Consider the following 23,428-nt stretch of genomic DNA (forward strand, 5'->3'; position numbering starts at 1 on the left):
GAAATGTTCACAAAACAAACCCTTGAAAAAGACAAAAGGAGCCAGTGAAGTTTAAAAGACATCTGTTTTACTTCCCAGTTAAACGAGCCAGAGCAGCATGTCATTAAGAATAAATACACAGGTCACGGTTTCAAGATAGTAACAATAAATAAAACATTAGTCGGTTGTAAACTTGTTCATCATGAAGCCACATGATATTTGCAGGGCGTGAAACTAACTTTTTTGGGCCAACCAGCCAACAAATAAAGAGTTTTACCAGCTGAAGAACTTCCTCATGGATGTGTGCTGCAAAATATGAAGACTAACTCCTGTCTAAATTAAACTTTATTGACTACGTACACTGTGAGAAAAGTGACCTGCCTCTTGATACACTTAAATATTTAAAACAGTATTTTAAAAAGTGGTATATTACTTCTTTGGTTGATGTTTTTGTTGGATTGGCTAACTACTTTTCAAAATTATGATAAAATGGCTTTGCGACAATTACAAGCGACTGTGGCTCGGGGCATTGATGCAATCTCTTTTGTTTGCACATAGAAGTCAATAAAGTTCCAGGTTTTTGAATTGCCTAACAGGCTAGTAGAACTGAACGTTTAATGTTTAAGTGTTGGCTGGTGGCTAAGTGTTAATTTCAGGCCCACTTTGTTTGTACACACATTCCTTCCCGCTGTCAAGTAAAACAGCAAAAGGGGTGCACTTGTTTTGTTTCAGCTAACAGTGGGCGAGAGTCAGTTTTGTTGGATTTTAACTGATGGAACCAGTGGTAAGGAGACAACTGCACCAATGTGGATGAACCGAAACAAGCGCACCCTTTTGATCAACATTGATACAAAAAAAAAACAACCGAAAAAACAGATCAACTGCATTTTTCAGAGTCAACAGAGTCAAACAAGCAAGCCAGTCCCCTGATAGTTAACACACACCTGGACAAAAAACATTTACAGTCCCAAATGTTTAAGGTGTTTGACAAAAGTGTAAGATTGTGAGATTCAGAGTTTAATATTGAGCAAAAATGTTAAATTCAAGATGAGACAAATTAAAGAAGACTAAACCTCGTGCACCTCATGGTTTTTGCAAATAATCACAAAAACATTTCAAACCTTGTTTTGTTTTGTTTTACCCAGATCGCGATAGAAAACAAAGAAAATGCTCCGAGTTTCAGTAAATTTCCCCTCATGAGAATCATCGATATAAAATATGAATCCTATGTACAGCTAACGAAAACCAAAACTTGGGCGAGGATGTATTGTAAGTGCACCTGCCTGTCAGGAAGTGTTTGGAGAGCGGTTACCAGTGGTTACAAGCAACATTCGGAGAAAAGTTATCACCAGTTCTTCCCTCAAGCTTCTGCCTCGTTCTGCAGTCAAACTCGAACACTATTAAAACCAACAGAAATAAGGCAACTTTCAACTTGGAGGACCGTTGCGTCATTGCCATCATGGGGTTTGGTGATACGCCCTGTCAAGGAAAACATGCATTCACACCATGAGCTACATTATTAACAAAAATCACCCAAACTGGCCCATAAATAGACGATAAACTATGTAGTTTGTAACCTCAAAAATAACGTATCTGCACTTCCTGGTGTCCCTGAAGGTAAACTCTGAATATTTTAAGAGTTTTTTGGTCATTTTCCAACTACGACTAAGGCTTCTTCTGTCATTCGAACTTGGGAAAATATGTATTAGCGCCGTGCCTTGTACTCCAGCTGGGGACATTCATTAAAGGCACTGTCTGTAATTGTTTTTCTCTTCATTTAACGAATAACTCGTCATTTTGAGAAATACGCTTCTTCACTTCTTGCTGAGAGTTGGATGAGAAGATATGGATAGCACTCTTATATCTGTGCAATACATACATAGCTGGAGCCACGAGACCGTTAGCTTAGCTTAACGTAAAGACTGGAAACAAGGGAAACAGCTAGCCTGGCTCTGTCCATAGGTAACAAAATCCGTCAACAAGCACCTCTAAAGCTCAATAATTAACGTTATATCTTATTTGTTTGATCCGTACAAAAAATGAAAATATGAGCGTGGTATCGATCTTCTCATCTAACTCTCGGCAAGAAAGCAAAGAAGCGTATTTCCCAAAATGTCAAACTATTGCTCGAAAGCAAAATGGAGGAAACTAATGAGCCGTGTCGAACAGATTTTCATGACATAAAACCACCTGAGAGTAAAAACATCATGGATTCAACACCACAGGTGGACACACTTGTGGATAGAGGTGAGGCTGTTTGCTGCCTTTTAAAAATGCAATTGCCTTACAGTAACCAGCAGGGGAGGCACTGCGAATAAATGAACCGTCAATTTTACTTTAATGTAGTTTAGGAGGGCTACTTGGGATGCGTTGAAATTTACAAATTAATTGTATTAAAGCACCAAAGGTCATATCCAAAATATAACCAAGTCATGAATATCCTGAATTTTGTTAATACTGGCCAGCTCTATATTTAGTTAACCCAGCAAAGCAAGTCAAAAAACAAAGCAATGGCAAAACATGTTTTGTCTAAATACAGTACAAAAAACTCTGTAACGCAGCACCAACAGAGCCTGATGTACGAACCACAACTGAAACATTAGCTGAGCTGCTCACAGTGTGAATGCAGCATTACAAACCCTCTGACAACGCTGCACGCCTCTCATAACCGCTGCTAACATCTCTCCAAGGTTTCACTTTCTTTTGTTAAGAGACTTGCAGATACACTTGATTCTAATCTTTTGCTGTTAAACATGTTTTAAAATAAGAGTAATTATCAGTAAATATCAGTAACTGGATTTTCTTCAAACATGTGATAGAATAAAAAAAGGCAGATCACTCCGTGTGATTGAAGTCACATAATTCAAGAAAAAGGGGTTTTCAGAGGAAATAAGTGACATCACCTCGCAACTGGCAGTTGTTCTCATTTTGTAACATCTGAGGACTATTGCGAATACTTCGTTAAAATGGATAGTTCATTAAATCCACTGAAGCACTTATAATGTTCCCTTGTGTATCTGAAACTCATGTTCAGCCCAGGTCACAGAATTAGAAGAATAATTATATACACATACATAAAAACATGCGGAGGGGTGAAGTTGCCTTTGCGTCTGCGGTTTCTCTGCCACATTTCAATTTATAGTGAGATGTCAACCGTGACAAACCACCTCAGAGCAAGTGTTTCATGTGTCACACACATGACAAAAACCCCACCGTAAGGAGCATTACTCCTGTTGCTGCTCGAGTGGTTTCTGGTGCGAAGACATAACAATAACAATACTGGCCATCTAAAATCTAGCTGTTGTGCCTGTTGCCATTCCAAAATATTGACAGTGGCTCTTTTCAATAAAGTTCATTGAGGGCAAATCAACAGATTAATATTCTCATGCTGCATCTCCACCTTTTTTAAGGATGCATGTGCCATCTTTGCAACTTCTTTTAGTGCTAAAGAAGAAGAAGACTGCTCTAAAGGCTAACAATTATTTTCACTATTGATTATTTTCTCAATTAATCATTTTGTCTATAAAATGTCAGAAAAGAGTGAAAAATGCTTGTTTTATTCAACCAACACGCTAAGATCCAAAGATATTCAGTTTAGTATTATATATGACAAAGAAAAACACCAAATTCTCAGATTTGAGAGGCTGAATATTTGGCAATTTCTTTGCCTGAAAAGTAACTAAAATGATTAATCCATTATCAAAAACATAAAGGTAGTTAGAGTCGGTAGCTAAAGTAGGTCCTTCATACAGTTTTGTGACGCTGCTACACACTTCGTTATTGTTCCTACAACAGCAGCAAATCCAAACCCAGATCAGTGAGGAAAGACAACTTCACCCCTCACATAAAAATACACCAGTTGTTGGTGGAGTTAACTCCACGGAATAGTTAGAAACAATAAATAAGTTAAGATTTGTCCCTTCACTGAGATTTAGCAGAATACTGAGAGGTGTACTCTGAATGTGTGTGTGTGTGTGTGTGTGTGTGTGTGTCGGGGTGATCTGATGGGGAACGAATGACACAAAATATTAATTTAATCGCCAAGGTTAAAAATAGAATTTAGGGGTAGTATGACAGTAAACAAAACTTGTGTCTTTATTATTTCCAGCGTCCCCCTTTTATATCTTACATCACACCCTGTTTGCGTGTGTGTGTGTGTGTGTATTAGTAGTAGTATTAGTGTAAATCTGTAAGTGTAACACAGTTTAGTTAGTAGCACGTCAAACGTCTTTGTACTTCAAAATAAACACAGGAATGAGGAAAAACAAAATCAATACACTAAAAAGGAATCTCTTTGTGGACATTCTCCATTTGCTGTTTGCTTATGAACTCCAAAGCATCTCCCAACACATCTTATTTGTTCCTGTTATTTCTGTTACTATACCAGTTTGGTGGTATTAATTCACATGATGTAATGTAGGATAGGTAGCTAGTTTTTTTTATTTTTTCATCTCATTAAACAAAAATATTAGTGGATGTCATAAATGTAGAAATGTAACTTCATGATATCGTTTTAAACTGTGAGCTGTTGTCAAGGTATAATTGATATCTTGAGCTATAGTGGTTGATTTGAGAATAAAAATAAATAAATAATATAAAATACATTGACCTACAGTGTCTTTTAGAGTTTGTATTACAGTGTTGGACCTTGACCTAACTCAGTAACAAAAAAGAACCTGAAAGAGACGCATTAATGCACTATGTGGCCAAAAGTATGCGGACGTTTGGTCTGGGGCTGTTCGTGATTTGAGCCCCTTTGTTCCAATGAAGGGAAGTGTTAAAGCCGCAGGATATAATTATATTTTAGACAGTGTGCTTCCAGCTTTGTGTGCCCAGTTTGGGGAAGACCCTTTTCTGTTTAAACAGTGCACAAAGCCAGGTCCATAAGGAAATAGCTTTCCCAGTTTGCTGTGGAAGAATTTGACTTGAACCCCATCCAACATCTTTGGGATGAACTGGAGCACCGACTCTGAGCCAGACCTGATCACCCAGCATCAGTGTTGGACCTCACTAATGCTCTTGTGGCTGAATGGGAGCAAATCCCTGCAGCCTTTGAATTAAAACTTTAGGCCATATAGTGTATATCAGCATACTAAGGTTGTCACGATACCAGAATTTTAAACTTTGATACAGTACTAGTATAAAAAAAACGATATCTCTTTCGATACCACGGGGAAAAACAAGTTTCACTAAGCTCCATAAGAATGTATTCAACTAATACGGATGGGACACTATCAGATATTGGTACCAGCTTTAAAAATCCACATCAGTGCATCCCTAGTACCTATTTAAAGCTTGGCTTGGACATTACCTGGGAAAAAGAATTTGATTCTATAAAAACAAGAACAGAAATCATAAATAATTTTCATCTTTCAAAACATAATTCAGTAACAAACTACTTTTAGGGCAAAGTTAACGTTCACAGTTCAACAACCAAAAGGAAAGTTTTGATTGGGTTTCATTCAGGGGTTAAAGGTGTAAAAACACTTTGATGAAACAGGAAGTTGACCCCAGGCCACTGCCCCTCACCTCCTTTAGTAGCTTTCTGAAGAGGAAAGTTTTTGTGCTAAAACATCCGTTCGCATAAATACTGGCCAGAAGTCAATTCCCTCAAACACACCATCATAAAAGACACTGCACTGGGGTTAGACTGATATGTGGGTCAATACTCACATATCAATAAACAATAAAATAGACATTTTCATTAAAGATTTCATCACTGACTTGCTGTCAACAAAATCCCCTTTTGATCTGATTCTCATACGTACGCATAATGGTTAACAGTTTTGGTTTCTTGTGATGGCCTAAATGTTATTTCAGAGGCTTTTTGTCTCTCGCCTTAGTGCGTATGCATTTAGGGGAGGATCGTGCAAATAATAGGAGGAGACATTCCACTGGACTTACCAAGGTCACACAATTTGCGACCTCCTCCTAAAAGGAGGTGTCAACGTAGCAAAGATGGGATTTATACTAGTCACAAGCAAGGTTGTGCTGGGAAAATAAACGTGACTTTACGTATACACCCAAATCTCCGACTGAACTGTCCGCAGTCAAGTTGCATTGTGGGTAATGTGGGTTGCAGGTTTTAACAAGGATAAAGAATGCGTTATCTTTGGTTCTGCTGCATAAATTTCGATCATTTAAAAAAACTGTCCTTTGTGAGTCCGACAATGTTATAGGAGTGCAATGCTAAATCTGTGGAGCACTCTTTTAATAATAGGTTTCTTCAGGTGGACTTGAACCGCAGCTGATGTAAATGTTTTGGATGGATCACTACGTTATCATTTATTTTCTTAACTTGGTGACCTCAGACAAATCCCATATAATCCCACCACTGAATTGTGTCTATGAGCTTTCCTTCACTCGCAAAATGCATCTGGAGGTCAGTCCAGAAGCTGACTGCATAATGAGCTGCTGCCTCAGTAAATCGGGAGTTAATTACATGCAGATTCTGCACGTAAATTCAGCACACACGCAGTGCACATTTGTGCTGCCCCATTTTCTTATTATATCTGGACCTGAATGTTTGCAATTTCTGGGCATGAAAATTGTCAAATTTCAAGCAGGTTAATACATCCGACATCAGCAGCTTTAGTTTAAAAATCTGCATCGGTCTTGTTAAACCCACATCAGTCAAACCGCAGTGTCCACAAGGGGCCAACACCAGTAAAATAATCAAAGAACGCTGGTAGTTAAACTACAGATGGGAACAAAACGGGGACCATCGGAGCTCTTCCCTCATGACAGGAAAGAAATAGATTTTCACGAGTCTGAAGCTGAACTCTTTTAGGCCCTGGGTGATAAAGTCACACACACAAAAGTGCATTATTCATTCATTCATCTAATACACACACACACTCTCTTCATTCGTCCCAGTCTCGGCCTTCATCCTCCTTCCTCTTCACCTCTCAGGTCCAAAGATAAGACATCGTAGTTAGGCAGAAAATTCACTCTCTCCCTCACACACACACACAAAAACCTTTCTTGCCACCGTTTCCTCGCCTCCTCTCTCGCTCTCACAGGTCAAAGGTCAGACTTCGTAGTCGGGCAGGGCGGAGTAGATGATGCCGCCAACTGACGGAGGGCTGGAGTGGAGAGGAAGAAGCCAGCAAAAGACCGAACCTGGAGAGAAAAATAAGAGATTAAAGCAGATCAGATGGCTTACTATTGCTGAAGTGATGAGTCAGTTTGTTAAAGACGTAATAAATAGTTTGATGAAAATAGTGATTAGTGGTACACTTCAAATTGTAGACGATAATCACAAACCCACCTCTTCCGAAAACCTCCCGCAGCAGAGCGATCTTTGGCTTGCGGGTGTGTGGGGGGTGGTGAGGCAGCTGGGAGGAGGAGGAGGAGGAGGAGGAGGAAGAGGAGGAGGAAGAGCCTCTGTCCTTGATCATCAGCCTGTTCCTCATCTGCTCTATTGGAGTCTCGTCTGTGATTATGGAGACCAACTGGAGGGAGAGACAGAGAGAGAGAAAGTATGGTATTACATTTCAGAAAACTATATTTTAGGTCTTTTTAAAAAAATCCAAATAGTCCAAATAGAGGTCCTCAAATTCTTGTACACTGCTGTATATAATAAGACAATGTTTTTTGATCAAGTGTTGTCATTTACTTTCATGGATCACCTGCTTTTCTTCAACCTGCCTTGTCTACTTCTACCTCAGTTTGAGTTCCTACATTTCCCAGAAGGCCTTTTGACAAACCTCAGTAAACTTGCAGTAACTTGTATTCAGCTGTGTTGTCATACGGTATGTTGTATAATGTCAGCTTGATACTAAACAGTTTTGAGCTTCATTGTGTTTGCCTATTTTGCGCAACTGTGGGCGTTGATTTCTGTGCTTATTTCACCCTGTGCGATTATTGAATGTTGATGCAAAATGGCGGCTCTGGACACCAAAACCTGATGTTTACTGTTGGTATTCAAACATTTCTTACCGTCAAACTTCCCTGTAGATGCTAAATATATCTGGAAATGCCGTCACAAGATAAAACTAAACTAAATGAATAACTGTTTTTAACCATGTTATAGTTTCTAAGTGTTGTGTGTGCCAAGGCAGTGGTGGAGGAAGTATTCAGATCCTTTACTTAAGTATAAAGTACTAATACCACACTGTGAAAATACTCTGTTAAAGTAAAGGTCCTGCATTGAAAATGTTACTTAAGTAAAAGTATGTAAGTATAATCAGGAAAATGTTCTTAAAGTATTAAAAGTAAAAGTACTCAATGCAGAAAAATTGCCCCTGTGCCTGTTATACTATTATACAGTATATTATATCATTAGATTATTATTACTGATGCATTCATGTAAAAGCAGGATGCTACTGCTGTAGTTGGTTGAGGTGGAGCTCATTTTGAACTATTTGGTATCGGACTGCAGCTAATGATTATTTTCATTCTGGATTCATCTGCTGATTATTTTCTCCATTAAATCGATTGATTGTTTGGTTTGTAAAAATCCTGAAAATAGTGAGAAATGCCGTCACAATGACCCAGAACCCAAAGCGAAACCTTTACAGTGCTTGTTTTTGCCAACCAACTGTCCAATCCTCAACATTATTAACAATAAATGTTAATGATTAAAATGATTAAAAGGAAAATCTGCAAATCTTCACATTTGAGAAGCTGGAACCATGAAACGTTTTTGCATGAAAAAATGACTTAAATGATTATCAAAATAGTTGCCAATTAATTTTCTGTCAATCAATGAATCGACTAATCGTTCAGCTGAACTTGTACACTTTCATATGTTTTGTGTGCAAAAATCTTAATTTGTAAAGTAACTAGTAACTAAAGCTGTCAGATAGTAGAAGTAAAAATTACAATATTTCCCTCTGATGTAGCGGAGTAGAAGTATGAAGTGCCATGAGATTAAAATACTCGTGTAAAGTACCTCAAATTTGTACTTAAGTACAGTACTTGAGTAAATGTACTTAGTTACATTCCACCACTGTGCCAAGGTGAGTGTGTGTTTATGTATGAGAGCAGAGAGTTAAACACACATATGTACCTGTAGATGTGAATTGTGGGGACATAAACTACTTACACAGTCGCACTGTGGGGACTCAAGTCAGCAAAACATAAATCATTACATTTTAGGGTTAAGATTTGGTTTAAGGTAAAGATCAGGGTTAGGGTAAGTCTAAGTAATGAATCTAAGTAAATGTAAAGCCCCTTTGAGAGATGTGTGTATGTGTGTGTGTGTGTGTATACCTGATCGTAGAAAATGACCATGACAAACACGCCAAACAACACCGACTCCACCAGGAGGATGATGTAGTGAGCGCTGAGAGAGAGAAAGCGACAGAAACAACTAGCTGACTAACCAAGTAACTGAATCATTGGCAAATCTAAACAGCTGGTTGAATATTTACAGACTGTTTAACACTGAAACACCAAAATATAGCCACACCGTCAATTTCAAAACCCTTGTATTCACTTCGCAGAGGACTCACACTATCAGGTGCTTGCTGGGCGTCTCCTCTCCTTCTTTCTCTGCGTCGCCTTCTCGCTCGTTCCTTATCCTCCACACCCAGGCCGACACCACCAACACCATGGAGTACAGACTGGCCATGCCTGCACATATGGATAAAATCACAAACAACAGCATTACCTTCAGTTGTGGTAGCAGTAGTAGTGACAAAGATGAAGAAACATTATAAAGAATTATAAAGAGGAAGTGTTCAGTGGCACTTTGGATTAATAAAAAGGCTAAAGGGGAATCAAATATGTGTTTAATATCAACTGTGAGAGCACACTTCCTCCGTCACTGCCAATACAGAGGGGATCAGAGCGGAAAGCAGGCGAGATCATCAGGTTATCAGTGTTGGAAAGGGACAGAGATCGCCCCTCGTCCACCTTTCACTGCTTTCATACTGTCCAAACATTACGTCTAAAGTAACTTGTACACCAAGGGAGGTGATTACCGTTAGAGCCAATACAACTAGTGTCTGAGGTGGTCAAATGTTTAGCAGTGGCAGCAGTAAAAGTAACTGTTAAACAGTACTAGCCAGTAGGGTCGAAGTGTTCCCCATCAGTCTAATAAAAGGCGGGAGATATAATCCAGTGTGTGAGTACTATCTGCTATCTACTAATGTAAACATGGTGCAGTATACTGCGTACTCACCGGTGTAGAAGAGAAACTGGATGAAATACTTCTGGTTCAGCTCTCCGACACAGTTGTTGATCCTAAAAACACACAAATTAGGAAAATGGATGAGAAGAAGAGGAAGACGAGTAAAGAAAAAAAGGGGGAGATGTGGTGATGGACAGCAAAGAGGTAGAGACAAAGTCTGAGAGACGACAAAGATGCAGGAGATGAAAAAAGAAGAGCAGAGGGAGGAGAGGAGGAACATATGGAACACAGAGGATGGATGGATGGAGTTTTCTCACCAGGGACAGTGATGGTCCATGCGGCGTATACACCTCTGACAGACACGGCAGTGATGCGCTCTGGGAGGTCTGTAGGTTTCACAGCGACTGCACACCGTCCAGCCTTCACAGCCCTGAAAACAGCAGGACACCAGGTGACTAAACGACCCATAATCATAATCTGATGGATGTTCAAGCACAAATAATCCAGTTCCAACTTCACCTTTAACTTTAGTGTCTCTGAAGAGAAAATTGTCTCACAGCCATGTAGCACATAGAATGTACACAGACTCAACATATGTAAAACCTAATAGAAAAACATTAAATGCAACAAATATGTAAAACATATGCTACCTCACATTAAACATAATGGACTGCACATAAAAGTTCTTGGACATTACAGATTACATTACAATTTTTTACTTCTTTTTTTTTTTTATATATCCAAGACAGGTGTATACTTTCATCATTTCCCTCCTTAAAACACGGTATAACTTTTTGAAATGAGCAATCGTTCCTCGCATTCAAATAGATGTCATATCTGCTGATCTTGGATTATTTGCAAAACATCATTTGGCAAATGTTTTTAACTTTGGCATTTTGTCTCGCATTTAAGTCTGAAGCAGTAATTTTGCAGATCTCAAGTACTGCTGGCATGATGTCATATCTGCTGCAGCAACAGGCAAATGTTTGGCATTTTGATTTGATAAATGCTTTAATCAATTAATCGGTTATCAGAATGGCTGTTGATGAATTGTCTGTCCTTCAGCTAATTGTTTCAGCACTACACTGGCATCAAAATTATATATGTAGCATAAAATCCTCAACCTTGAAAAACCTTGTACCGTCTACCAACATTATCAACCCAGACAACAGAAGTTTTGGTCCCAGTTTGTACAATCAAAGAACTCCAGCATGTTTAGCAACGCTACACTGTCATTATTATTCAGATACAAATGTGAGATTGTGTTTAAACCCACAGACGTTTAAGAAAAGAGGATCTAAACTGGCCTTTCCGCACAGCCGGTCCCCAACAAAACAAAGTTTCCTGTTTTTAGTGGAGCTTTAGAGCAGACTCATACGTCATTCCCATCACTGGCTCATACAGTGTGCAACACCATCGAGACAGCACTTCACAGACATGAGTACATAATGACAAGCCCAAAAGCAGACATAAGAGCAGCTGCTAAGATGTAAATACAGAGTCACCAGGAGATAAATACATAGTTAATAATACAGTTATAATCAGAGAGAAGCTATAATCTCCCTGATGCTCCCTCTCTCTTATTAGCCTTTAGCTTCTTACCTACGTTATTGTTGAATTGACTCATGACAAAAATACTTCCAAGGTGGAAAAATCCACTTAAAACTTTTAATTCTTAGTTGAAAAATATCTGACATGTAGTTCTGTGCTGTCAAAAGGACACAAAAAGCAACATGACAAGACTTTTTGTCCACAATTTCAAGTTATTTTAAATGTTTCTGAACATATTTTGAACTTACTCGAACAATTAATACTTGACTCAGCAGCACAATTATGGACTAAACTTTGTTTGGTTAAAAGTCAAAAGGATTTTAACTTTGTGTCTCACCCGCTCATTCATCCGAGACGACTGCGAGCGGAGGTCTGAGAAGTCTATGGCTGTGTCGGGAAGAGGCACCATACCTGGATAACAACACAAACACACATTAAATACAAAGGTTACATCAAACACATGTTTTTTTGGTTCTTTTCCCAAGCATTTCTCCCATTTCGCTCTTGACTTATTAACCTGAGTAGTAACCACACACTCTCTCAGTTACTGACCAGGGTCTGATAAGACAGCTTTGGAGTGGCAGGCCAGCAGCAGCAGCAGAATCAGGTTGAACACTGATCCATGCAGAGTACACCACACGCTGTCAGAGTTAGAAAAGGAGACTTAATACATAAAACAGCTGGTTTATTACCTAGAAAAACAGAATTTATTCTTCTATTATGTGTAGGGCTGCAACTAACAATACTTTCATTATGATTATGATTAACCTGCCTATTATTTTGTCAATTAATCGATGGATCTATAGAATGCCAGAAAAAAGTGAAATGGGGACATCTTCAAATATGTTGCTTTGTCCAACAAACATACCAAAACCAAGATATATTCAGTTTAAAGTGATATAAAAGAGACATAAACTGCAAATACTCACGCTGGAGAAGCTGGAAGCAAACAACTGTTGTCATTTTTGCTTAGAAAATGATTAAAACGATTGTTATAATTATACAAAATAGTTGACAATAATTGTTCTAACTAATCAATTATTTGACAAATAGTTTCAGCTCTAGTTAAAGAAAACACCGTAAGAAGATTAGATCAAAAACAAAGTGAGAGACACAACAAAAACTACACATGTCACTAGCTCAAGCGGAAAAATGTGGAGCGAATAGACGTTTTTTTTACTGCAAACATTTTGACAAACGCAGGTGTAACTGCAACCTGTGCTCTTCCAGCTCTATCCTTGTCCACTAGATACAACACAACGCAGAGTGAGACCCACGACGTGGAAAAGGCTTTGAAAAATCATTTAGAAGTTCATGCTGAGAATTCAAACTTGTGAAAATAGAAATATAAACAGCTAAACAAATAAATCAAATCTGAAAAATCCAAATAAAGACATTTAGAGAATGGAGGAGGAGGCTGTGAAGAGTTCACTGAATATTTTCCTGTGTTATTTATTGGCTACGATGCTTTTGTAAACTATTCACATTCTAGCAGTGACGAAAGTCTGAGTCCATTTTTGCAAGTTTTATTTATTAGTTATGACCCACAGATTTCACTGATTAGTTTGATTATTGTTGTGTAATGAGCTATCATCGTTGACGCCTTCAGAATTCTAATAAAATGCATTTTGAAACAGAATTTTTCTTATATATATATAATTTATCATAACTCTGCAATGCAATAATGCGCATCAAATATTTCTTCATTGTCAAATAGGCCAGGTTACCTTGTGGGCAATACTTCCTTATTTAAAGATAATAAGAGATTCTGAGCATCAGAAAAAGGCAAGTAGCACCAACACACAGTTTTTTACCGCAGTGTTAAAATACTGTTAATTAGTAGTAATAGTAAATGTACTCGCTATGCAAAATGGCACCTTTCAGAGTGTTAAATTATGGAGCCCTCAAGGTCCAGAAACTGATTTTTTTTTATTGTGTGCAACATAATAAAATATATTTTTAGGGACTTCAGGGGCTCTCCTGTTTTGTTGCGGGGCAATTTACAACTTTATCATTCTTACAAGTACATGATGACCTCACGTAAATCCCAGCAGAGTTTCCTGCAGCTATAACCTGAGCAGGTCTACTCTACTGAAAACACCTGTGAGGCTATGTGGGGCCTTTAATCTACAACAATGCATCATATTTAATACGTCTTCTATCACAATAACTATAGCAGTTAAATAAATGTAGTGGCGTAAAAAGTACTAGTATATTTTCCTCTGAGATGTTGTGTATAATTGTAAAGTAGCATCAACTGGATATACTTAAGTAAAGTACAAGTACCTCAAAATAAGTATAAAAAACTAAAGTATAAATAATTAATAAAAAAACAAACAGTAAAATATAAATGAGACATAAAATAAGTAAGTCACAAAAACTGTGTTCTGTCTCTGGTATCAGCTGTATTTTGTATAATGTATCAGTGACAAACAGGAACCTCCTGTAACGTTGCAGCAACCAAACAGCTGACTGACTGTTTTGGTGCGGGTCAAACGCCTCAGCTAGTAAACAAACGAAAAACCGCATGTTATCTGGTGTCACCTCAATACAAAACCGTTACAAGCATCCACATAAATACATCCAAATATGTGTTACAGCCAGAAAAACAAGTTTTGCATCGATTCAGCAGAGAGAAAAGGCGCGAGGATGCTGTCAGACCTGTCTGCTGTCAAATGAATGGAGACAGCAGAGAGAGGCAGACGCCATGTCGGTTTTTAACGGTTTAAACGACATAAAAACACAAAGTACCGACCTGTCCGAGTAAGCGGGGATGAGGACATACTGTATAACCACGTAGTCCGCGTAAAACACGCTGAAATAAGTTAAAATCAGACAGATAACGCCGCAGGGGTCTCGCCTACAGCGCAGAGACGCCATCTTCTGCCGGGCTCCGCCCCCCTGTCCCCCGCTTCCGGGTGGTGACATCACGTTGAAACCTTACGCTGCCTTCCCGGACCGTTGGAAATAATAATAAATTATTAAAGGGTCAGTTCACCTAAATAAAAAAAGGTTTAAGCATTGTAAAACTACATTTGAAAAGTTCAACACCAATAGCTAACGCCACAAAGATCTGTCCTTTGTGTCTGCTATGTATTATTATCCCCAGTAAAATAAAAAAACCCAAGAAGGTTGTTTAATCACACTTAATCTCTGTTTTAAATGCAATCCCATAATCCTCAAAGACTGCTCTAATCATCTGAATACATTTTATTCCCCACCCGCTGCAGTTATTATGCAAGCTGCGACTCAAATGGTAGCTGGAAATTACATAGCTCCTTGCTCACTTTGTACAACACATGAAAAATATAAACATGTTATTGTGTATGAAATATCAACTAATGGAAAGTCACATTAATAATATACCTGATATTAAAATTTTGGCTCACGTTTTACGATACTATCTTGGAATCTTTGGAATTGATTTGGAAATGGAGTTGCAACTTGCAAAATGGGTTAAAATCTTTTCTTTTTTATTGTGCAGCAGATAGTTTTATTCTTTATTTTAATATTTCCCCCTCCAGATGGTTAGAAGAGTCTTTAAGGATTCTGGTGGTATACTGTACGTTGTTACAACAACTTTCAAAGACTGTCAGGGATTTATTATTCAGAAAAATGGTGTGAAGAATTTTTGCAGTATTTTCTTTTGAAAATGTTAATATTACAGAAAGTCCAGGACTTGTTTGTGTTACATGCTATTTATAGTTTGTTTAATTTAATTAAAAAAAAATTGTCAGGTGTTGGATTGAATCAGTTTTTGTGTTTTCTTTTGGTTTTCTCTTAGTTCATCTTAACATTAACCTTAACATTAATTCTCCTCTTATATTCTACTGTTGTAGCTCAAACTAATATAGTATCATTTGACTTCTGAAATAATAAAATAATATATAATATAATAATAAAATAAAAAAATTATTTTGTAACATGGTTTTGTTTTTATGGATACCTTCCGGGCAACAATTTAATTTTATTTAATTTTACATTTAGAAAGATGTATTATATTTTGTCATATTTGTTATTTAATATAATTTGCATTTTACTGTATTTTGCCAGTTGTTTCTAGTTATATAAATCTGTGAAATAAAAAACACTCGACTGCGTGACTGCGTAAACTTTGTTCTTACACAAATTGTTCTTACGATGATGCAAAACTGATTATAATGAGAATTATATTTTCATTATTTTAAAAAAAAAACCCAGTTACAGACAGTTTGGGAACAATAGTCAGAACAATATTTTCTTTTGTAAATGTACATAAGCACAAAATGCGAATGTCCAACTTGAACGAGTTGCACCTGAAAGCAACCTTGATCCTCAAATATGTTTTATTGATTCGACTTTTCAACTTTTGTCAAATAGATAGATAGATAGATAGATAGATAGATAGATAGATAGATAGATAGATAGATAGATAGATAGATAGATAGATAGATAGAAAGAAACACAAGGTGGCAGTAGACGTGTAAACATGACATTTACAGACTGTGTCGCTCCTCCCTTGAAGTAGGCAGTAACCAGCTCGTCATCCTCCTCGTTTGCTCAACACTTTTTATTGCTGCAGACTCTCATAGGACGTGTGTGTGTGTGTGTGTGTGTGTGTGTATGTGGATTGTTAATTTCTTTTTCTACTGCAAACAAACCGCCTTTTCTATCGGATATATTTCTTCACTTCCACTTCGAAGTTGAACCTGGTTTTTTTTTTTTTTTTTTTCTTTTTTTGTGTGTGGGGAAACCTCGAAGAGGAGATAAAAAAAAAAGCAAGACTCAAAGAAGAAGAAGAAGAAAACACACAAACCTGGAGGAGGAAAAGGGCGTTCATACTTCGAAGTAACCATGGAAGTTCCTGGTATGCAGGTAAGAAGAAAGGTGGACGCGGTGGTAGATTTGAAGGTTTGCTACGTGTTTTAGCCGTCGTTACGAGCAAACTAAACCAGTTTATCAACAGCGGAGGGGGCATTGTGCAACTACAGGCCATTTCTTTATATATTTTAAAGTAATTACCTGGTGTTTATGTGATATATAACTCATACTTCAAATCTTCAGTCTCCGCACCCAGGGTGAAGAAAGTCCTCTACAATATTCATATAGTAGCTCATTATGTTGCTATAAAGTGACTTTTAATAGTTTATGTGGTACTATATATTGAGTCTATAATGAACTTATGATACATTACTTTATGATATCCTTACAGTATTGTTATAGTGACTTTGGTACTCCATAGTGTTAATATATCTTAAGATTAGCTGTAATGTTCATATAGTGACTTATAATGTGACTTTAGTACTCCAAACGAGTTTATAGTGACCATATGGTGTAAAAATCTATTAAAATAACCCTATATATCTTCTATAATGACTTATAATGTGGCTTGGCTACTCCAAACTGAGTTAATAGTGACCTTATGGGGTTTAAATCTCTTATGATATCTCTATAATGTATCTATAGTGACTTCTGTTGAGACGTTGGTACTCCATACTAACTTTATAGGGACTTTATGGTGTTTATTTCTTTCAAAATATCCCTATAGTGACTTATAATGTGTGACTTTACTACTCCATGGTGTTAATATTGCTTAAGATTAGCTGTAATATTCATATAGTTACTTATAATGTGACTTTGGTACTCCATACTGACTTTATAGGGACTTTATTGTGTTTATTTCCCTTAAGATGTCCCTGTAATGTTCCTATAGTGACTTGTAATGTGTGACTTTCCTACTTTATACTGTGTTTATAGTGATATTTTGGAATATACATTTCTTAAGATGTCCCTATAATATTCTTATGAGGACTTATAATGTGATTTTGGTACTCCATATTGACTTTACAGTGACTTTATGGTTATATCTCTTAAGATATTCCTATAATATTCCTATATTTCCTTATTATGTCTCCATGGAACCCCACACTGACATTATAGGGACCTTTTGGCACTTTAGGATCCTTGTTATTTATCATGTGAATGCATCGCTGTAATGTTCACGTCATATTCCCACAGTGACTCATTGTGTCTGGAAGCTTATTTTAATCTTATTTATAGCTCAGTATCTTTATCTACTTAAAATGGGTTGGGATATAATAGGCTGCATTACAAGGTACTAGGTGTGTCTTTGTGATATCCCTATGATACTCTTTAGTGACCAATATTATGTCTGTGTTGCTCAACACTGACTTTGCATTGTTTTAATATCTCTTATTGGACTTCCTGTGGTGTCACTATAAGATATTATGTGCCATATACATGGTTTAACGTGGAATTTGTATGATAACCCATACAATGTATTCTAGGATTACACTTTGTTGAAGGTAACTCAGGAGACGGGCTGTGTTTCTGCCTTTCAACAAGGCGTGATGGTGTGTTATAAGCGTGTTAAACCCTCTGTTCAGCCTCCTGTTTGGCCAGCTCTCAGGTGTGTCTACCTGTGGGACTGGCTGCCTGGCTGTCAGCTCACTCTCGGCCTGCTCTGGTCGTCCCAGGTGGGCGGGGCAGGAGGTGGTGTCACGGGCTGCTTAAATAAACACATACACCTGACACCTGGCAGCAGCTGCAGCTGCAGCGCCGAGGCTGACAGAAATGTCTGTTGTACCTGCGAAGAAGACTGATGGTGGATAATGGGATGTGTTGTGTAATGCTGAAAAGAAGTGATTGATCGACTGACTGAAGATATATTGTAGATATATTTGCAAGCCAAAATATCAGTTATTGGCTACTAGTTCGAAATCAAATAGCCTACTGATATTTTCAGTTATTTGGCTGTTGGTCTAAATATATCAGCAACTTAATCACTTTAGCTGTAATCAATATTTTTATATTAACAAGAGATACAATGAGTACATGTAATGTCAAAAGGGGTTGCTCGTAGAGATGAACCCACAGAAAAGTATCACCAGACTGCAGTTCCCCTCAGCGTTACAGAGCGTTTTAGTGTCTTTCAGCTCATTGTTTTGGTTTTACGGCCCACAACTTTATTGTTTTGGTTCACTCTCACCGCTCTCATCAGTGTTGTTTTCAGATGCAGCAGGAGGCTGTTTTCACCGAAAAAGCTCTGATAAACCCACTGAGCGCTACCTGCTCAGCACCAAAAAGCAGATGGACACAGTTAGCGACTAGCTGGTGAACATAGTGGAGCATTTAGCAGCTAAAGAGCCAGATATGTTTCTCAGAAGACCAAAAACAGAACTAAAAGGAGAGCGAATATTAGACTTGCATCCATCAGATGCCCAGAAACACAACTCCAAATAAATGCCAACGTTACTGAATGTGTTTGCTAGATGTGTAAATATTAAAAGCAACTGTATGCTAACATTTACTCCATCTCAACTTAAAAGGCGATAATATGTCAGTGTGGTATTTACAGCTTGTTTCCACTGCTCCCAAATGACCAAAAGATCAGTTAATGCAGGTTTAACATAGCCATCATGTCACTGTTTATTACTTTCTGTACACGAATTGATCAATCTAAACATAGCCTGTTAGATTATACAAAACTGAAAATAATCCTGAGTTGCAGCATTTAATGTTGTATAAAGGAGTACTGTTGTGTTCTTTAGAGTTACAGTCCACTTACTTCATCTCTTGTGTCTAGTCGTTGTATTGTTTTGGGCCTTAACCTAATAGTTTCATGAAATAAAGAGATAGAAAAGGTCAGAGAGAGGTTCAAAGGTCCCTGGGGCGTCACAGTTGCACATGTACTTTGGACTTCTGAACCACCAGGGCGCCTCAGTTTTTTTCTTTTTCTTATCAATGGATGACACTGTGCTGTTGTGAAACCCCAACACTTGAGAAAATGTTTTATAAAGCCTGACCAATATCAGACAGCTGATGCTTCTGTGAGTTCTTGGCTCATCGCACATATTGTAAACTGGATTTCACATCCTTTTTGGAAAGAAACATTACATAATGCAGAAAAACAAGTTTTATGTCATTTTGAAACCATGCCATTATCACACAAGTTGCCCAGCTGACTCTTGTTATTTACAATGCTTTTACAGTCTGAATAATATGTTTATTGTTCAACTGTAACATTTGCTGCCTCAGGCACATGTCTCTGTATCAACTCTTTCAGGGTTTCCCATAGCGAGTTTTAGTGGAGGCAGCCTGCCTGGCCTGAAATACAGACCACCTCCGCCAGCGTCAGAAGAATTTATACACTTTTATACACCCTCAGAGAAAAACAGCTGAGGTTACATTACAAAGCAAAGGCCAAATATTTAATGAGTGTTGCAGTTGTTTAGACTGTCTTCTAGTAACTACACTGATCACAAGACGAGATTCATTAGGGGACTGTCTGATTCAGCTCAGGAGACAACAGTGTTTCGCAACGTTCTGGGTTTTTAAGAACCTCTGCGAACCAGTTTCCCAGGGGAAACCCTGTCTTTGATAACCAAATTTGAGAGATCCTTGCTTCAGTGAGTGTGAAGAATGTGTGCACCCTCAAATATCTACACTGGCCCCAAAAATCAAGTACTAGTCAGGTTATACTGTTTTCTACTGTTTCACATTCACTGGCTCCAGCTTCTCAAATATGAGGATTTGCTGGTTTTCTCTGTTTTTATATCATTGTAAAACAAATATATTTTGGTTTAGGACTGTTGGTCGATCAAAACAAGCAAATTTGAGACATCAGATTGGGCTCTGGGAAGTTGTGATGGCCATTTTTAGCCATTCTAATGTTGCTCAATGGATGGCAATGTCAATCTGTCGGTAGGTCACCACTTTTGTCCAGACTTTTCTCAATAACTATTAAATGGATTGCTATGAAATGTGTAAGAACATTAATTGTCCCCAAAGGGTCAAATCCTATTGACTTTGTTATCCCCTTGATTTTTTTTCTCTAGAGCCACCATGAGGTTTACATTTGTTGTTTCGAGTGAAATGTCTCGACAACTATTGGATGTATTGTCATACATTTTGGTATATAAATTCGCGTTGTCCTCAGGAATCGTAATAACTTTTGTGATCCCTTCACTGTTCATCTAGAGCAGCGTTTCCCCAAACCTCTCCTGGAGAACCCCTTGTCCTGCATTTTTTTTTAGATCTCTCCCTCCTCCACCACCGCTGATGTAAATGATCAGCTTGTTATCAAGCAGCTTCAGGAGTTCATAACGAGTTGATCATTTGAATCAGCTGTGGAGCACGGAAAGATCTAAAACATGCAGGACAAGGGGTACTCCAGGAGAGGTTTGGGAAACCCTGATCTAGAGCCATCATCAGTTTAATTTAATTTTTTAAAAATGTGTCCAATACCTGAAAAACTAATGACATTCCCATCAGCCTCAGCTGTACTTTGTGTTTGTATTTTATGCCTCTCCAGTTACGACGACACCATATAATGCAAAAAAAACTTGATATTGCTTTATAGTTCCTTTTGTGTGATTAGACTTGTATTGATTTATTGATTGATGACGTGCTGGTCATTTATGGGAAACCCTTAGAATGACTCCACATGGTTAGGTACATTTTTATTGGTGCTTATCATCTAATTATAAGCTTTGGTTTTACTGTCTTGGGTGTCAGTGGAGAGTTTAAGTGTCCTATGATGATTGATTTTTATTTCAGGTTTGCTATTTCCTCTCTAACAGAAAGAAGACTAAGCAAACAGTATTGGAGACCTGTCATATTTGTCTCTGTTTTTGAAATGAAGAGAGTAGGGATGTTTGTCTTTTTTTTTTTTTTTTTTTTTTGGCCCCCGGTCCTAATACGAGTCCTTTTTAATATCGGGTATCTGCAGACACCAAGGACCTCGATACTGGAGGTCCTGGTTCAAAACTATTAAGACGATAAGCTTAAATTGTTGATCTGAAAGATAAACCGGGAAAATGTGACTCCTGAAACTGATGTGGCGTGGTCCACTAGAGAGAAGACGTCTCACTCTGTTGGAGTTGTGGGACCTTCAGAAATACAGTCCACTCGCAGTTGACAAAACATAGTAAAGTAAACAAAGGTTCAGAATTTGATCGGCTTTAGAGGACAGTCAAAGGTAAGACATTAGATATCGGCTAAAGGCAGATTAAGGGCAGCGTTTCTTATCATTAGTTGTGTTTCCATTAATTGTCAAGTGAATTTGAAGCACACTTTTGAAATGCCACAATACAGAAAAGCACGTTTCCATCAGCTGGTTTGGAGCGAATAAACTAATCTACAAGCACAGTTTCATCGTCCTGCAGAAGCTGGCGTTATAGGCTACGTTACGCATGCCTTTATTAAACAGAGTAGAAGAAGTAGAGGTCACGAACAGGAAACGAAACCATTTGTTTGTCAACCGCTAATAAACCTCAAAGAACAAGAAGAAACAAATCCAGTCGCCTTGGCCATCTACGAGGGAAAAATGGAGAGAGGTCTTCAGGGATTTGTAATTATTCTAAGCTTATAAAAACTGCTGCTTCTTCTTCTTCTCTCAGAGCGGAAACAGCTGATCAGTCATGTGAGTTAAATGTTCGCTGCATTTAAACTTATTTGGCGATAGTGTTTCCATCTCCCATTATGCTCATTGACCCTTTTTTCGAAAAAGGCAAAAACCACCTCAAGTGAGCTATAAACTATGAGGAAGTTTTTTCGAATTTCGCCGTTTCCACTAACATTTTCTAATGCAATACTTCAAATTTCAAAAACATTAAAATACGTTATGGAAACACGGTTAGTGTAGGCCTAAAAAAAGAGTTATTCAACACAGCAGAGAAAAGGGAGTTCAAAGTAAGTTCAACCGAACTACTTCACCATGCTGAAGTCTTTTTGAAGAAGATGCTGAATCCCTACAGGCTTCAGAGATGATGTCCAGCTGACCTCTGACCCCTCTTGATGATGAAAACAGGAAAGAGAGGACCTTGGTAAACTGTAACTCCTGTAGGGGATACATTTCTTTAGTGTCAACTAAACTTTCTCACGCTCTTGTGTTGAACCTTCCTGTTGTAAAACAGTCTGATTCTGCAGCTCTGGTGTGAACTCTGGTGAGGTACAGTACGTGCAGGTTGTTTCCGACGTGGCACACATTGCGAGGAAGCCATCTACAGGCGTGTCGACAGAGATGGCCCTGATCAAACACCAGGGAGTGTCCTCTTCTTCTTCTGCTCTTTGTAATTTTACGGCTGCACCTTTTCAGAGCTCTCCCGTCACGACATAATCACAGGCTCCACTGGGCTGAAACTTATGAGTGTTTCTGGGTGAGAAATTATCAGCAGCCAACTGCCTCTATGTTTTGGCTGTGGAGGGTGAGTCAGTTTTTCTGTGGTCTGAATCATAGTAGAACTTTTTTTACTCTCCTGTGTTCTTGTATTTGGCTTGTTTACATTCACATTTTCCTAAACTAGAGCTTTTAAACAGAAGTCACATGTCCTCACATATAGCTCCTGTATTGGAGTGTAAGTAACATCTCACACTACACACCTATCAAGTCAGATTGGGCAGTTTGAGTTCAGGAGTTGCGAGTCCCCAGTTTAATAACATAAATGATAGAAAGTTAATCAGCAACTGTTAAAAAAATGAATTGAACAACTAATTAATTATCAAAACTGCCAAACACTCCCTAGTTCCACCTATTTATTGTGATAATTTGCTGTTATGTGATAGTATGTGATGTGATAGTAAAAATTTGGGTGCTTTGTGTTTTGAACTGTTGATCAGACGAAACAAGCTATTTTAAGACATTAACTTGGGCATTGTTTACTATTTTACTGACCAAACGATTAATCTGTTAAATAAAATAATTGGCAAATTAATTGATAATGAAAAGAATCGTTAGTTGCAGCCCTCGTTAAAATAACAAAATGCTCCAATTTTACTGACCAATACAGTAGTAGATACGCAGTTTAACTAAAAAGAGTT

General features: G+C 37.9%; 2 protein-coding genes across 4 annotated transcripts in view; one reads left to right on the plus strand and one right to left on the minus strand.

The window, feature by feature from the left end:
* Window positions 1-45: 45 nt before the first annotated feature.
* On the minus strand, window positions 46-14,557 carry zgc:77880 (zf-DHHC domain-containing protein). 2 transcript variants are annotated; one of them, XM_044182941.1, is made up of 10 exons: window positions 14,364-14,529; window positions 12,538-12,547; window positions 12,161-12,249; window positions 11,946-12,019; window positions 10,375-10,487; window positions 10,109-10,170; window positions 9,438-9,558; window positions 9,196-9,268; window positions 7,250-7,433; window positions 46-7,101 (listed from the first exon to the last, which is right to left on the minus strand). In XM_044182941.1, the coding sequence occupies exons 1-10, from the start codon at window positions 14,389-14,391 to the stop codon at window positions 7,010-7,012; spliced, it is 846 nt and encodes a 281-aa protein (XP_044038876.1). In that variant the 5' UTR covers window positions 14,392-14,529; the 3' UTR covers window positions 46-7,009. The 2 variants fall into 2 exon arrangements, with proteins under 2 accessions (XP_044038876.1, XP_044038875.1); XM_044182940.1 differs by lacking the exon at window positions 12,538-12,547 and having other exon boundaries at window positions 14,364-14,557.
* Window positions 14,558-16,157: 1,600 nt separating this feature from the next.
* stk26 (serine/threonine protein kinase 26) overlaps window positions 16,158-23,428 on the plus strand; it is a 31,092-nt gene continuing 23,821 nt past the window's right edge. For both annotated transcript variants that reach the window (XM_044182944.1, XM_044182945.1), the window contains exon 1: window positions 16,158-16,462. In XM_044182944.1, the coding sequence (XP_044038879.1) occupies window positions 16,442-16,462 (21 nt within the window). In that variant the 5' untranslated portion in view covers window positions 16,158-16,441. The remainder of the gene's footprint in view (window positions 16,463-23,428) is intronic.

Source organism: Siniperca chuatsi, linkage group LG22 (genome assembly GCF_020085105.1).
Source record: "Siniperca chuatsi isolate FFG_IHB_CAS linkage group LG22, ASM2008510v1, whole genome shotgun sequence".
In the NCBI taxonomy this organism is placed as follows: domain Eukaryota; kingdom Metazoa; phylum Chordata; class Actinopteri; order Centrarchiformes; family Sinipercidae; genus Siniperca; species Siniperca chuatsi.